Source organism: Mirounga leonina, unplaced genomic scaffold (assembly GCF_011800145.1).
Source record: "Mirounga leonina isolate KUSES-001 unplaced genomic scaffold, KU_Mleo_1.0 Mir_178, whole genome shotgun sequence".
Taxonomy (NCBI): domain Eukaryota; kingdom Metazoa; phylum Chordata; class Mammalia; order Carnivora; family Phocidae; genus Mirounga; species Mirounga leonina.
In genome coordinates this window covers 651,548-665,834 of record NW_023270464.1, presented here as the reverse complement: position 1 = coordinate 665,834, position 14,287 = coordinate 651,548, and the positions used below count along the sequence as shown (strand labels likewise).

Here is a 14,287-nt window from a genome sequence, read left to right as displayed (position 1 = left end):
AACACTGTAGTATGAGACCATAAACAGTTAGGTTAATGGAACAAGAGTCCATAAATGGACCCAAATATATACAGGAATTCAAAATATGATTAAAATAGTTTTCAAATCATTGAGAAAAGGATAGATTATTCAATAAACGGTGTTGGGCAACATGCTTGCCATCTAGAAAAAAATAAAGTTGGATCCCTACCTTATCCCTTACATTAAGATAAATCCCAGATGGGGTGCCTGGATGGCTCAGTCGGTTAAGTTTCCGACTCTTGGCTTCGGCTCAGGTCATGATCTCATGGGTTGTGAGATGGGAGCCTCATGTTGTGCTTAGTGAGGGGTCTGCTTGAAGACTCTCTCCCTCTGGCCCTCTCCCCCACTCACTCACACTCTCCCTCTCTCTCTCTCCAAAGAAATAAATAAATCTTAAAAAAAAAAAAGATAAATCCCAGATGGCTAAAAGATGTAAATATAATAACTGAAATCATAAAAATAATTAGAAGAAACTTGAGAAAATTTCTTCAAATATGACTGTCATGTAGGTAAGCATTTTTTCAGCATAATACAAAATCCAGAAGCCATCAATGAAAAAAACTGGCAGATCTGACTTCATAAAAATTAGAAATTTCTAAATGGCAAAAAGTACCAAAATGATGTCAAAAGGCACACTGAGAGGACAACTGCAGCACATATGACAGAGAAAGGACTTACTTACAAAGAGTCCTTCTAAACTGCTATCTACTAGAATAAAATCAAGCACAAGATAAGGTGTGATGTCAACAGTAGCATATTCCCTGGAGGGGAGGCCCACAGCACCCATTGTGTGGCTCACCTGTGGGTAGGCGGTACCCATGCCAGAGAGCACAGCTGAAAGCACGTCCCTGCCCTTGTCCCCTGCCCGGCTACACACGGACAGCTTGAGCAAGTCCACCATGACTCGGGTGTCATCCGCAACCAGCAGACTGGTGAATTCATCCAAGGACTGAGGTTCTGGGCCTGATGCTTTATTTTGGCTTTCAACATCCTAAAAAGTCCAACAATTAAAATGAGGAATGATACATTAAGAAATAGTCACCAGTTTACCTTATAAACTCAAAGGATACGCAACTACTACTGATGAATAAGGGGCTTTAGAAGGCCTTTAACACCATGAAATGCCAGATTAAGAAACGACAGACCCATAAAATTTCCATCACCATGTACACTATGCTTTCAAGACCAATTAACCATTTTTATTTATGAATCAAACCAAAATTGAAATGATAGGAATTTAGGGGTATAATAATCTGGATAATGCCTATGTCTCATAAATAAACTGGTAGGAAATGCCTCTTCTACCTAAAAGCAAAAATTTTGCATAATTCAGGATAATTTCTGCATTAAATCCTCACCCTAGGAGATTGCCAAGTATTAGAAGTTGAGTCTAGACACCTAATTTATAAATAGTAATTTTTTTATTACCAAAGACGGTTATGAGTAATTTCTATAGAACATATTTTTGTCAGCAGTAATAGCATAATAAACCAAGAGTTCCAAGTATAATTGAAAATAATGCATATTAAATAGATGATGGGGACTAAGGAGTGTACTTGTTATGATAAGCACCAGGTGTTGTATGGAAGTGCTAAATCACTATATTGTACACCTGAAACTAATATTACACTGTATGTTAACTGGAATTTAAATAAAAACTTAAAAAAAAAAAAAAAAGAATGCATATTTGTCCCCAAAGGGAATATGCTGGCAAGGGAGAGAGTGTTAGAAGGGTACAATGGTCTGGCATAGGGAGCACCTAAGTGGGCTGGGGAGGGTGTCCACATGTGGGGGTGGCCAGTGTGACAGAGCCATGCAAAGTAGAAGGTGTCCCTGCTTTGGCTGGACAGCATGGGAGGTGAGGGGGAGGTCACAAATCAAGCAGGTAAAAGGTCATCCCTGCAGAAGTTAGACTGGTTTTGAGCATCAGAAGCTGTGCAGAGAAAGGAGGGTACCCATGTGGGAAAGGAGTGGCAACCAGATGGGAAGCTGCCTACCTAAGGGGAACTAAATAAACTGCCAATAACAAGGGTCAGGTCTCTCACTTTCAGAGAAGAGTTATAAATACAGAGGGGGAGAAAAGAAAAATGAATCCTGTGCAATTAGAATTGATTGTATTGTTGTGAACCAGTGGTTTTCAAAATATGCACATTTATAATGAAATAAATACAAGTGTACTTCTCTATTGTGTGTATATACACATACACATTTATTCCCTAGTTCTGTCCGCTAAGAATGTTTGGGAACAGCAACATCCCAATAGCAATGAGCACTTGAAGATCTTGTCTTCTAAATACAATTCTCCACTGAAAAGAACCAAGACCTCCTAGAGAAACATCTGATTTCTAGGCTGGAGGATAAAATATTTTGTTGAGCTTAGCTAGAACTGTGTGTTGTGTCAGAAAGCAAGGAAACACTCAAAGAATGATGAGAACATGTTAAAGGGACAGATAAAATTCTATAAAATATTTAAAGAATTAACACTAATCCTTCAAACTCTTCTAAAAAAACAGAAGATGAAGGAACACTGCCCATTTTATTCTACGAAGACAGTATTACTCTGATACCCAAACCAGGCAAAGACATCACAAGAAAACTACAGATCAGTATCCCTTATGAACATCGGTATAAAAACCCTCAACAAAACAACAAATCAACCCAGCAACGTATAAAAGGATTATACACTCCAAACACAGAAAGGGACAGAGCAAGCATAAATTCTGTGGTGTTGGACTGAAACTGAAAATAGTGGTTTGAACTATTCATGGTTTTTATTATAAAGATAAGATGCTGAAGAAGAAAAAAATACACATATGTGTGCATGTTTGCTGAGAAGGTGTAAACCAAGGACATCTGGGAGCAATTAACTTACCAAGTTTCCAGATCTTGTTTCTAAATTCTATGATCCACTAAAAGGAACCAGGGCTCCTTGGAGAAATGGATGATTCCAGAGCAGGGACAAGATAAGTGAAAGATAAGCCTGGAACACGTTGTTGTGCCAAAAAGTAAAGAAGTGCTCAAAGAATTATGGGGACATGTCAGAAGGACAAATGAACCAGCCAAAAAGGGATTCCAGTGCCCATGTCTGGGACATTTTAGGTGCCAAATGCTAACAGTAATGGATGTCATTATTTGAGTAAAGTAGGATCCCATGAATCTATACCAACATAGACGGATAGACGAAGATGAGAAGGGAAAGTTCTCACAGAAGAACAGCAACAATTATATTCAAAAAGGAATGATGAAATTTGAAAAATCACCATGTGACAACTACCACAGTAATAATGAATTCAGCTAGAATCATCAATAGATAGTAAAAACTGCTGGGTAAAAATAGGAGGAACAAGGTTCTTACAGGTATTTACAGTCTCGAAGTATCTCCCCATGAATACTTACTATCTCACTTTTATTAACTTCTGGTGGAGAAACCTGACAGATACTCTTAACCAAGCAATAAGAATTAATATCACCAGTAATGCAGCAAATCAACAATGAAGATACCCCAATGGGATGCACTGAAAAGAACTCTACATCCTTCCTGTGGTATCCATCAAAAGGAAGAATTAAAGAATGTTCCATATTAAATACTAAAGAGACAACACACAACCCTGAGTTGGGTTCTAGACCTATAAAGGATGCTATTAGGACAATGAGCAAAATCTGATTAGATCTGTGGATTAGAAAGTAATCCTGGATCACTGTTAATGCCCTGACACACTGAAGCCCTGAGGATGAATGGGGATTGTGCCCTGCAGCTCCCCACCAATGGTTCAGAAAGGCTAACAACTGGAGAACCTAGGTGAATAGTATATGAAAGTACAATGTGCTATATTTCTATGTACTACTTCTCCAACTTTTGTATGCATTTAAGATTATTTCAAAATAAAATGTTAAAGAAGAAAGCTCCTTGACCTCTTTGGTTTTTGTCATAGTTTCTGCAATGATGCTGGCAGCTCCTGGGTCATCCGTCACTGGGATAAATGGTCGAGAAGAAGCTGAGGAAGCAGATGGGGTCACTGCAGAGGGGGTCACAGCATCATCAGAAGAGATCATCTAGTTTAAAAGTATACAGGAAGAGGAAAAACTCAGCAATGTGGCACACTTCCCACACAACTCCAAAAAGCCTTATCTCAAACCCCTTAGGCCATCTGGAATGTCCCAGACTTTATAGAGGTTAACAAGGTGCTTACACTACCAGCTCCAGTGGGGTACAGGGCAACCCTGCAAATCACACATGAAAACCTATTAATATTCACAAAGGATCACATGAAGAAGATTAAAATGAGTTCACATCTCTTCAAGTTGGGTTTTTCCCCAAAATAAGTTACAAAAACTCTTGGCTTTCAGAGCTTTAATGTTTCAGAATTGCAGATAAAGGACTGTGGACTTGCATTTCACAACTTTTTAAAAGAATAAATCTATTTCTATTTAAGCACTAAAAAGATCCTTTTTAAATTGAATATTTTTAATTCAAGCCAAAAATCACAGCAGTAGGAACAAAAGCAATCTGAATTAACTGAAAGAAGGCCCTATACTTTCCTAAACACAAAGTAGCTACTTTTTCCTTTTTGATCTAATGTTGCTTTATTGCCGTACTATTTATTTTTACCTCTCCTCTCTTTTCTTGCCATGGATTTGGACTCAGTCTGTCTTCAATATCAACAGCTAGCACACATTCTTCTCCGTTCACAGGACTGGCCAGAGCAGACACATCGGAAGGAGGTGCCGAGGAGGAGAATGAAGGACACTCCACTGGGGCAATCATGCCAGCTGGCATGAGCGCCCCAACCACCGCATCTCTGTCAGGAGAGAAAGCCAGGCCTGTGGTGAAATGCCCTTCACCATCACAGGATACAAGAGTCAGGAGGAGGGACAAACACTTACTGAATGACTCCCTCATTTTTATAGGATACACATAAAGCAGTTCTGGGAAAATACTGAACTGATATTCCTCAGCTAAAAGCTACAATGTGTACTTATGATCTTATGACCTCAATGATGACAGGTGAAAAAATACCAAATATAAGAATCAGACCAGAATAAACCCCCAGACTCCCCTGAAGAATCTTCTAGGATCGTTGTTAGAGCCTGAGGATAATTTTTTGTTTACTGAAAGCTGTGGACCAAGGGTGCCTCACACAAGGCAGCAAAGACTAAATGTCCTCTCAGTGACAGAGTCGGCCTTTGGTATGAAACTAATGTTCCTGTGTAATTTTCATCAGGTCCATAACCATGATAGATGGGCAACTAACTCAGACTGAGAAAAGAGCAGCAAAATGTTGGAAAAGATAGCGTTATCAAAACTCTGTTTATCAGGCACCTGGGTGGCTCAGATGGTTAAGCATCTGCCTTCGGCTCAGGTCATGATCCCAGAGTCCTGGGATCAAGTCCTGCATCGGGCTCCCTGCTCCTTGGGAACCTGCTTCTCCCTCTGCCTCTCTCTCTCTCTCTCTCTCTCTCTCATGAATAAATAAATAAAATCTTTAAAAAAAAAAAAAAACTGTTTATCAAGTGTTTGAGTGAAGGAGAGGACAAGTAGTCTTAAACGTCATTGCATATTTGTATCAGTTAATTCTTCATCTCATTCCTCAAATAGTAATGCTTAGAGCTTACTGGCCATAAAAAAAATTTTTTTTTAATTTGGGTTTCTTTTTTGAGAGAAAGAGAGAAAGAGAGAGAGCAGGGGTGGAGGAGGGGTAGTGGGAGAGGGAGAGAGAATCTTAAGCAAGCTCCATGCCCAGCACGGAGCCCGATGCAGAGCTCAATCTCATGACCCTGAGATTATGACCTGAGCCTAAATCAAGAGTCGGACACCTAATCTACTGAGCCACCTAGGCACCCCAATTTGGACTTTTGATTCTTATTTCAACCCCCATTAAAAAAAGCACAGGCGTGCCTGGGTGGCTTAGTCAGTTAAGTACGTAACTTGATTTCGGCTCAGGCCGTGATCTTAGGGTCATGAGATTGAGCTCTGCTCAATCAAGCCCCATGTTCTCAGGCTCCATGATCAGCAGGGAGTCTGCTGGAGATTCTCTCTCTCTTCCCCTCCCTCTGGCCCTCTCCCGCCTCGTGTGCGCACGTACTCTCTCGCTCTCTAAAATAAATAGATCTTTAAAAAAAAATCATCATTCACTATCTAAGGGTATATGACCTAAAACTCATAGCATTTAAAGACAATAACACAACATTCTTGAGACATTTGATTAACCAAAAATACAAAACCCAAAATTTAAATACCTGCAGGATTTCAAAAGCTAGCCAACAAGCCTACCTGGCATACATGATTTGCAGTGCTGTAAGTATATGAGATAAGGCCTGCTGTTTGGCCAGATTTCCATCCAATGACAGGAGAATCTTGGCAAGAGAAGGGCGATTTGGCTTAGAATTATTTGCACCACTGATTTTATTGCTGGCAGCAGAAGAATCAGCATCTGAAGGCACACCTGAAAAAGGAAAATAAAATTTAGGATCAATTTTAAAGATCAGAGTTTTGCTCTATTCCTATTTGACCTCTTCAGTTTATTTCTAAAACACACTGCAATCGCATTTTACTATTTCACAGATTAACTATTAGGTTAATGGTCTTCCAGAGTAAAAACAAAAACAACAATAAGCAACCTATTTATTTATAGTTCTATAAAGAAGTTATTTTCATCAAAGCTTTGCTGTTTGACTACAGAAAAAAAAAGTTATGAAAATATGGTAACTACCTGTATTTACTTACCATTGAAATGCAAGACAAAAAATAATACAAAACAATGGAGACGAGACAAAACAATGGTTCACCAATACACAGTCTTACTGGACACATGACCCAGCTCATCACTGCCCTAAGAGTTCGAAGGCTTCAGCCAAGGGAAGTGGTCTACATGAGTAACAGAGGCACAGCTCTGGAGCAGGAGGGAGGTCAATGTGGTCAGAGTTCACAAAACAGAAGCAAAGAAGAGACAGTTGCCCAGATAAGTGCCAGGGCATTGTGCAAGTACCCTCACTCACCCCAGTTGACAATGCAGCAAAAGGTGATGGGTGCCTACATGAGAAGGAACTTCCCAAAGCCAAAGAAAGAACTACATGAAAGTACTACAAGCCCAGCACATATGCTGGAAGAATGCAGAGGAACCAGCATAGCACTTGCTCCCATCAGCCAGACATGAAGACCTCATTATTCACTGGGCGCTAAGTACTCAGAAGACCTTGTCTGAGTGGTGGGGAGTAATTAGCCCCAGACTAACATCAGGTCTGAAGCCACTAAACAAATCCAAAACCAAGACGCAAAAGGAACAAAACGTTTCAGAGTAACTTAACTGTATCTAAACTAAAGAAGATTTACAGACATACAAAAATCTCCAGCAGGGGCGCCTGGGTGGCTCAGTCATTAAGCATCTGCCTTCGGCCCAGGTCATGATCCCAGGGTCCTGGAATCCAGCCTCGCATCGGGCTCCCTGCTCCGCGGGAAGCCTGCTTCTCCCTCTCCCACTCCCCCTGCTTGTGTTCCCTCTCTCACTGTGTCTCTCTCTGTCAAATAAATAAAATCTTAAAAAAAAAAAAAAATCTCCAGCAGGCTATTTTATAAAAATTGACAAGCTGATTCTAATACTCAAAACAGCATTTGAAAAAGAACAAAGTTAAAGAATTACCACAGCCTGAATTTGGGTCTTTTATAAAGTTATAGTAATCAAAACAATGTGGTATTAGCATCAAAATACAAAAATAAGGCAACAAAACAAAACTGAGCATCCGGAAATAGATCCACAACATACATTGACAAGTGATTTTTGACAAAGGTGCAAAAAGCAATTCAACAGAGAAAGGACAGTTTTCTTCAATAAATACAACTGAAACAACTGGATATCCACACACACGCCCCCCAAAAGAATTTCAGTACACAATATATAAAATTTAAATCAAGATCAAGCATAGACTTAAATATCTAAAACTATAGGGGTGCCTGAGTGTCTCAGTCAGTTAAGTGTTTGCCTTTGGCTCAGGTCATGATCCCAATGTCCTGGGATCGAGCCTGCTTCTCCCTCTCCCTCTGGCCTGCCTGCCTACTTGTGATCTCTCTCTCTCTTTCTATCAAATAAGTAAATAAAATCTTTAAAAAGAAAATCTAAAGCTACAGAACTTATATAAGAAAACACCGGAAATGAATCTTCGTGATCTTGAGTACACAAAGCCTTTTTAGATATAACCCCCAAAGTACGATCCATTAAAAAAATGGACTTTATCAAAATTAATCTGCTCTTTAAAATTCACTTGTGAAGAGAATGAGAAGACAAGCAACACTGGGAGGAAATATGTACAAGTCACATATCTGACAAAAGACTTGTACCCAGAATATATAAAGAACACTCAAGGGGCGCCTAGGTGGCTCAGTCATTAAGCGTCTGCCTTCGGCTCAGGTCATGATCCCAGGGTCCTGGGATCGAGCCCCACATTGGGCTCCCTGCCCTGCGGGAAGCCTGCTTCTCCCTCTGCCCCTCCCCCTGCTTGTGTTCCTGCTCTCGCTGTCTCTCTCTCTATCAAATAAATCTTAAAAAAATATAAAAAATTAAAAATGACACTCAAAACTCAATAAGAAAACAACCTAGTTTTAAATATAGGCAAAAGATAGGAATAGACACTATAACAAAAAACACATTTGGATGGTAAATACACATGATGCTCAACATCATTAGTCATCAGGGAAATGCAAAGTAAAACCACAATGAGATACCACTACATATCTACACAAATCTAGGTTCAAATTATAAAGACTGACCAAACCAAGTGTAGACAAAAGTATGGAGTGAGCTGAAGCTCTGGAACAACTTTGCAAAAACAGTCAGTAGGATTCTTAAGAAGATAAACATACACCTACCAAATGATTCAACCATTCCTCTCCTAGGTATTTACCCTAGAGAAATGCAAGTGTAGGTCCATATAAAGACTTGAACATGAATGTTCATAGCAATTGTATTTGTAGAGCCAAAAACTGGAAACAACCTAAAAGTCCACCCACAGGCGACTAATAACAAATTGCAGTATATGCGTAAGTGAAATACTACTCAAGAAAGAAAAAAATGAATTATTGGTACATGCAACATAGATGAATCTCAAAATAATGATGCTGAATGGAAAAAGTGAGATTTAAAAAGTACCTACTGTATGATTCCATTTATATAAAACTCAAAATGCAAACTGATATACAGTGTCAGAAAGCAAGTCAAGTGGTTGTAGGAGGAAGGAAGCCTGAGAAGGGGCACAAAGAATATGTATATTTTCACTTATCTTGACTGCAGTGATGCTTTCACAGGTGCACACATGTCAAAGCTCATGGAAATTACACTTTAAATATGTATGGTTTGTTGTATGTCAATTATATGAGTTAAGCTGTTAAAAATACCAAGCAGCCCAGCCCAACATAGTGCTTATATATGTCAAGTAGTTATTATACAGCATTGCCAGAACTGATCTGATCATAATAGAATCAGCATCATACTTCCTTTTAAAATTTTCATTCCAGCATGCAAAAATCAAAGTACCATGATTATTTTGTGGCCTTGGTTCAGAATGCAGTTAACACAGTGCTAAAACCTTTAATCTGGTGGTCTTATTAAATATTCTATCTATGATGTTGCTCTACCATACAGAAGTATCTCATACTAAATACAAATCTGTGTTACCTAAATAGGAAGCACCTAAAGGGTCTCTTGCAGTCTGAAAGAGGACGGGCTCGTGGACAGAGGGTGTTGCCACATCAACGGTAGTCCATGCCACACTGTGTGAAGACCCACAAGCCACTCGCGTGATCTTCTGGCCTTCTAAGCCTTGTACAAGCGTAGGTTTTCTATTAACTGTGGTTGTGCCATTGCCCTGTTGGCCATGGTCATTATCCCCCCAAGCATAAACCTGTTATAGGGAACAAAAACAGAATTTTTCAACATTTGAGAACATTTTCTTTAAATTTACTTCAAACTTCTTTCCAATAACCATAAATAAATATTTACTTAATATCAATCCAATGAATTCATCTGTTCTGTTTTGTTTTAGGAAGCAGGGAGATTCTCCTCTTCAACTAAGTTCAATACTTATTTTTTCCTTTATTTTGCAAAGAAAAATGATCAAAAACAATATGCTCACTTTTCATGTAATTCACTTCTTGGCTTTACAGAATTAGAAGGAATAATTCATTTTTAATTCATTTTGATTAAAAAAGTGTGCTCTTGTTATGATGAGCACTGGGTGTCATATGTAAATGATGAATCACTAAATTCTACTCCTGAAACCAATATTACACTATATGTTAACTAACTAGAACTTAAATAAAAATTTGAAAAAAAAAGTGTGCTAATTTGTTGTCATAAATGAATTTTTAAAATAGAACATGAGCCTGTCATGATATGGATTCTCAAAACAGAAGAATGACTTCATTTCTAAAATGACGTACATACATCTCCCCATCGGTTATCAATTTCTAGTAGGAGCACCTTCAATGACAATAATCTTTTCACCATTCCAGGTGGACTTTAGAGCAGGAAAGCCTACCACCTTACAACATCTGTCAGTCAGCAACTCTTTAATTTACCGGGTGTCCCTGCCTACGCTGACAACTGGGCAGATACACACAAGAACAAAATGGGCAAAGCCCATCCTCCTGGTTCTTTAAGTACTAAAACTCATTTCATTTCATCATGAATCATACTTTTGAGGCAAGGACTTGTCACCTCAGCTTACCTGCCCTGCATCTGTGACTGCCAGGCAATGCAGGGCCCCGACGGCCACATGCACAATCTTCTTACCTCTCAGCCCTTCCACCACTTGTGGCTTCCGCACATGCACATCAGAGCCGTGGCCCAACCTGAAGTAATCCCCCTTCCCCCTGCAAGGAGATCAACAGTGTGCATTTTCATATATGGTTATCGTCTGGCAATGTTCCATCAGGAAAACACTCATTGTTTACAGCACTAGAGCCAGCTCACTAACATCACACACAGTGCCCAGGGTCTCTGAAATTATGTTATAAAACAGTATATCATTAATTCAAATTAATTCATTAATTCTATAGCAAGATCCTTAATGTGTGTTGTATACACTTAAGTTACTGATATAGGTTAATTCTTCCTCAAGCTGTCTCTGAATCACAATACTCAAGCTAAGGCCCATCACACTATCACAAGGTCAGCTGGATGCCCCACTCCTTTTAAATTTAATAAAATAAGCTTTCACAAGAGAGACATGAACTTTTTCAGGATCAAAAAAATCAGAAGTCTGCTTTCTGCCAGTTGATCAGTAGGCTTCTGGCATGATAAGAAAGAAGAAACCGGGGCGCCTGGGTGGCTCAGTCGTTAAGCATCTGCCTTCGGCTCAGGTCATGATCCCAGGGTCCTGGGATCGAGCCCCGCATCGGGCTCCCTGCTCTGCGGGAAGCCTGCTTCTCCCTCTCCCACTCCCCCTGCTTGTGTTCCCTCTCTCACTGTGTCTCTCTCTGTCAAATAAATAAAATCTTAAAAAAAAAAAAAAAAGAAGAAGAAGAAACCTACGTAAACCTCACCTAAACAGGGAAGACAAGCTGGGCTAAAATTTCTCTAGTCTTCTTTTCCAAATGATCCACTTACAAGAAAAATTTCTTATTATAATATTGTCACTAATCCCAACTCGAAATAAATAAAAGAAAAAAGATGTCTGGATATAAGAAAATGAAGGTTAACCATTCCTCCAGGGTGGGCATGGATTATAGGGCATAGGCCCACCACGGTCTCACATGGACAGACACACTGATGGGTGACAGTTTACATACCATGTCCACACCACTCCTGACTTGGTGAGAGCCAAGGAGAACTGAGCTCCGCATTCAATCTGGCACACTCCCTGTCCATTCAGTCTCTCAATGTTCTGGGGAATGTTACAGCCTTCACTTCCTCCCCGGCCCAGTTTTCCAAAGTCACCATCACCCCAGGAAAATACCAAACCTAGGTTTAAAAAATGCATACTTCAGGCCAGTGCTTCATGATGTTCCTACCCACCCAGAAACACGGAGTCAGGCAGGAGCTCACCTTCATCAGTCAGAGCCAGGGTCTGTGCATCTCTACTTCCACATGCAACCTGGATTACTCTGTGACCAAGAAGGACTTTCACCTACTCAATTACAAATTTAAAAACAGAATCAAGCACAGGCACTGAGAAAACAAGGGAAATTTTTTCCATAGACTGAAAGCCAATAAAGCACACGTCTTTATGAACTTTCCTAGACTCGAAGCTTATCTTCTCTTGAAATCAGCAGATGGTAAGCTTTCTGTAAGCAACAAAAATGTGTATAATCACCATTTTGGGCTTCAGTTGTGTTGTATTATCCCCATGTCCCAACCGGCCGTACTCTCCAAGGCCCCAGGTGTATAGCTCCCCACTGGACGTGAGGGCTGCACTGTGTGAGCTCCCACAGGCAATATCCCGGATACGCTTGGTTTTCAGGGCCTCTATAAGCCGTGGTTTGTCACAGTTCCTAAAACAAGATTAAATAATATTCCCTATAACCAATCCAGTCTTTTTTAAAGAAGAAAAAAAGGACATCTACACTGGTCCACATCTGTAGATCAACTTAACTATCAAACATTAAAACAGATCATGAGGCTGAATCACATTCATAGATATTTTTAACAAATATATTTTTAGGTTCCATTTTCAAGAATGACCTATCTTATTTAATTTTCTACAAAATAACTACCAAAGGATATTCACTATTATCATCAGTAACGTTTCTTATTAGCAAGTAATGAAGAAAATATTCTTACATTCTGCTGAAGTGTCCAAGTTTGCCATCATCACCTTCACCCCAGGAAAACACTTTCCCATCAACAGTTAAAGCCGTAGCATGTCGGCCACCTGCAACATTCACACAGACATGGGCTGCCAAATTTGGTTTACAAAAAGTTCACAGCATTATTACTTTACTCTGCCTGGCATGCCGCATTTGTTCAATAAATACGCATTCAATAAATGAGTAGATAGGATCAGCATTTCAGGGTGAAAATATATAAAGTCAGTGAACTTTTATTAAATTACAAAGTTTAAATCCTAGAATGAATTTTACTTGCAAAGAAGAAGCAAAATAATGCCATGTTTAATAATGAGGTTCCTGTTATGTTAAATATATAAAAGATCAAAATTCAGGTAAAAAAAAGTAAAAATAAGTACATTTATGATTAGGGAAATTATCAAATGCACTGGCAATTAAGCTTTAGAGAAATGTACACCAACTGTGGAGTTATTTAAGCAAAAGCACCATCATTCACAATTAATGCATTATACCTATTCTTTCATGGTCATGCTCTTCCCCAGTGGGGACCATTCTTCCATCCCATCTACTCTGCCCCAAGACTGAAGAGCACTATCTTTACTGGCTTTTTCTCTCTGTCACCTGTGTCCCTGCCAACTCCTGGGCTCCCAGTCCCCCAAACAATTCATTCTGCCCTATTCTTTACCAAGAGAACCCACACTAATGAGAGTAACAATGTGCTCAGCTAAAAACTATACTTCCCAGAGTCCCTTACCGAGAGAGGATGGTGACAGAGATCCAACAGAAGTGAGAGAGGCTTCCTGAAAAGCGCTTTATTTAGAGGGGCTAAGTGGGCTGGAGGACACATCTGTCTGTGCTCACCTAGACAGAGCTGCATGGTCATCTGTCAACGAAGGTGGAAAGAAGAGCAAGCCTGCGCTTGTGCTCCTCGGGGCACAGAGCTACCATACTAGCCCTGGACCCCATCCCCAGACTTTTACAGAGAAGAAAAGTAAAATTCTATCTTGCTCAAGCCACTACTGTTTGGACTTGCTTTTATATGGGGTTAAACCTAAACCTATTCAGTGCAGGCATGAACTAAGTTAATTAGTTCCATTCCTCAGAGGCCTAGCATAGTGCTTCGAAATAATTCTCAGTAAAGGTTTCCTAAATTGAGAGAATGTGATTTGTTTTCAAAGGATCTTTCTTATCACTGGGGTTCACAGACACTTTGGAAATCTGATGAAAGCTATAGCCTCTTTCATCAGAAAAATAACACATATTTAAGCACATTCAAAGATTTCAAAGATGTCATGAACCAAAGACCATAGCTCCGAGACTGAAAACCCACACCTTGGAGAAGGGTAGTCCCTACACACCTGGAATGCCAACAACTGCTGATCTCTAAAAAGCCTCGTGTAGCAAAATAATTAAATTCTAGACCACCTGGAGATTTACATTATCCAACTTTTATTCTTTTTTTTTTTTATCCAACTTTTATTCTTAATAATT

At 39.6% G+C, this 14,287-nt stretch overlaps 1 protein-coding gene across 8 annotated transcripts in view; it reads right to left on the bottom strand.

Moving 5' to 3' along the window:
* The window catches only part of HERC2 (HECT and RLD domain containing E3 ubiquitin protein ligase 2), a 260,003-nt gene that overhangs the window by 70,837 nt on the left and 174,879 nt on the right, over nucleotides 1-14,287 (bottom strand). For all 8 annotated transcript variants that reach the window (XR_004682606.1, XM_035023922.1, XM_035023920.1 and 5 more), the window contains 10 exons: nucleotides 12,792-12,882; nucleotides 12,325-12,502; nucleotides 12,057-12,138; nucleotides 11,801-11,972; nucleotides 10,738-10,882; nucleotides 9,687-9,912; nucleotides 6,293-6,464; nucleotides 4,631-4,820; nucleotides 3,934-4,074; nucleotides 821-1,012 (listed from right to left, as the gene is read on the bottom strand). Coding sequence is in view for 7 of the 8 variants with exons in the window: in XM_035023922.1 (XP_034879813.1) it covers nucleotides 821-1,012; nucleotides 3,934-4,074; nucleotides 4,631-4,820; nucleotides 6,293-6,464; nucleotides 9,687-9,912; nucleotides 10,738-10,882; nucleotides 11,801-11,972; nucleotides 12,057-12,138; nucleotides 12,325-12,502; nucleotides 12,792-12,882 (1,589 nt within the window). In the remaining variant the exon portion in view is untranslated. The remainder of the gene's footprint in view (nucleotides 1-820; nucleotides 1,013-3,933; nucleotides 4,075-4,630; nucleotides 4,821-6,292; nucleotides 6,465-9,686; nucleotides 9,913-10,737; nucleotides 10,883-11,800; nucleotides 11,973-12,056; nucleotides 12,139-12,324; nucleotides 12,503-12,791; nucleotides 12,883-14,287) is intronic.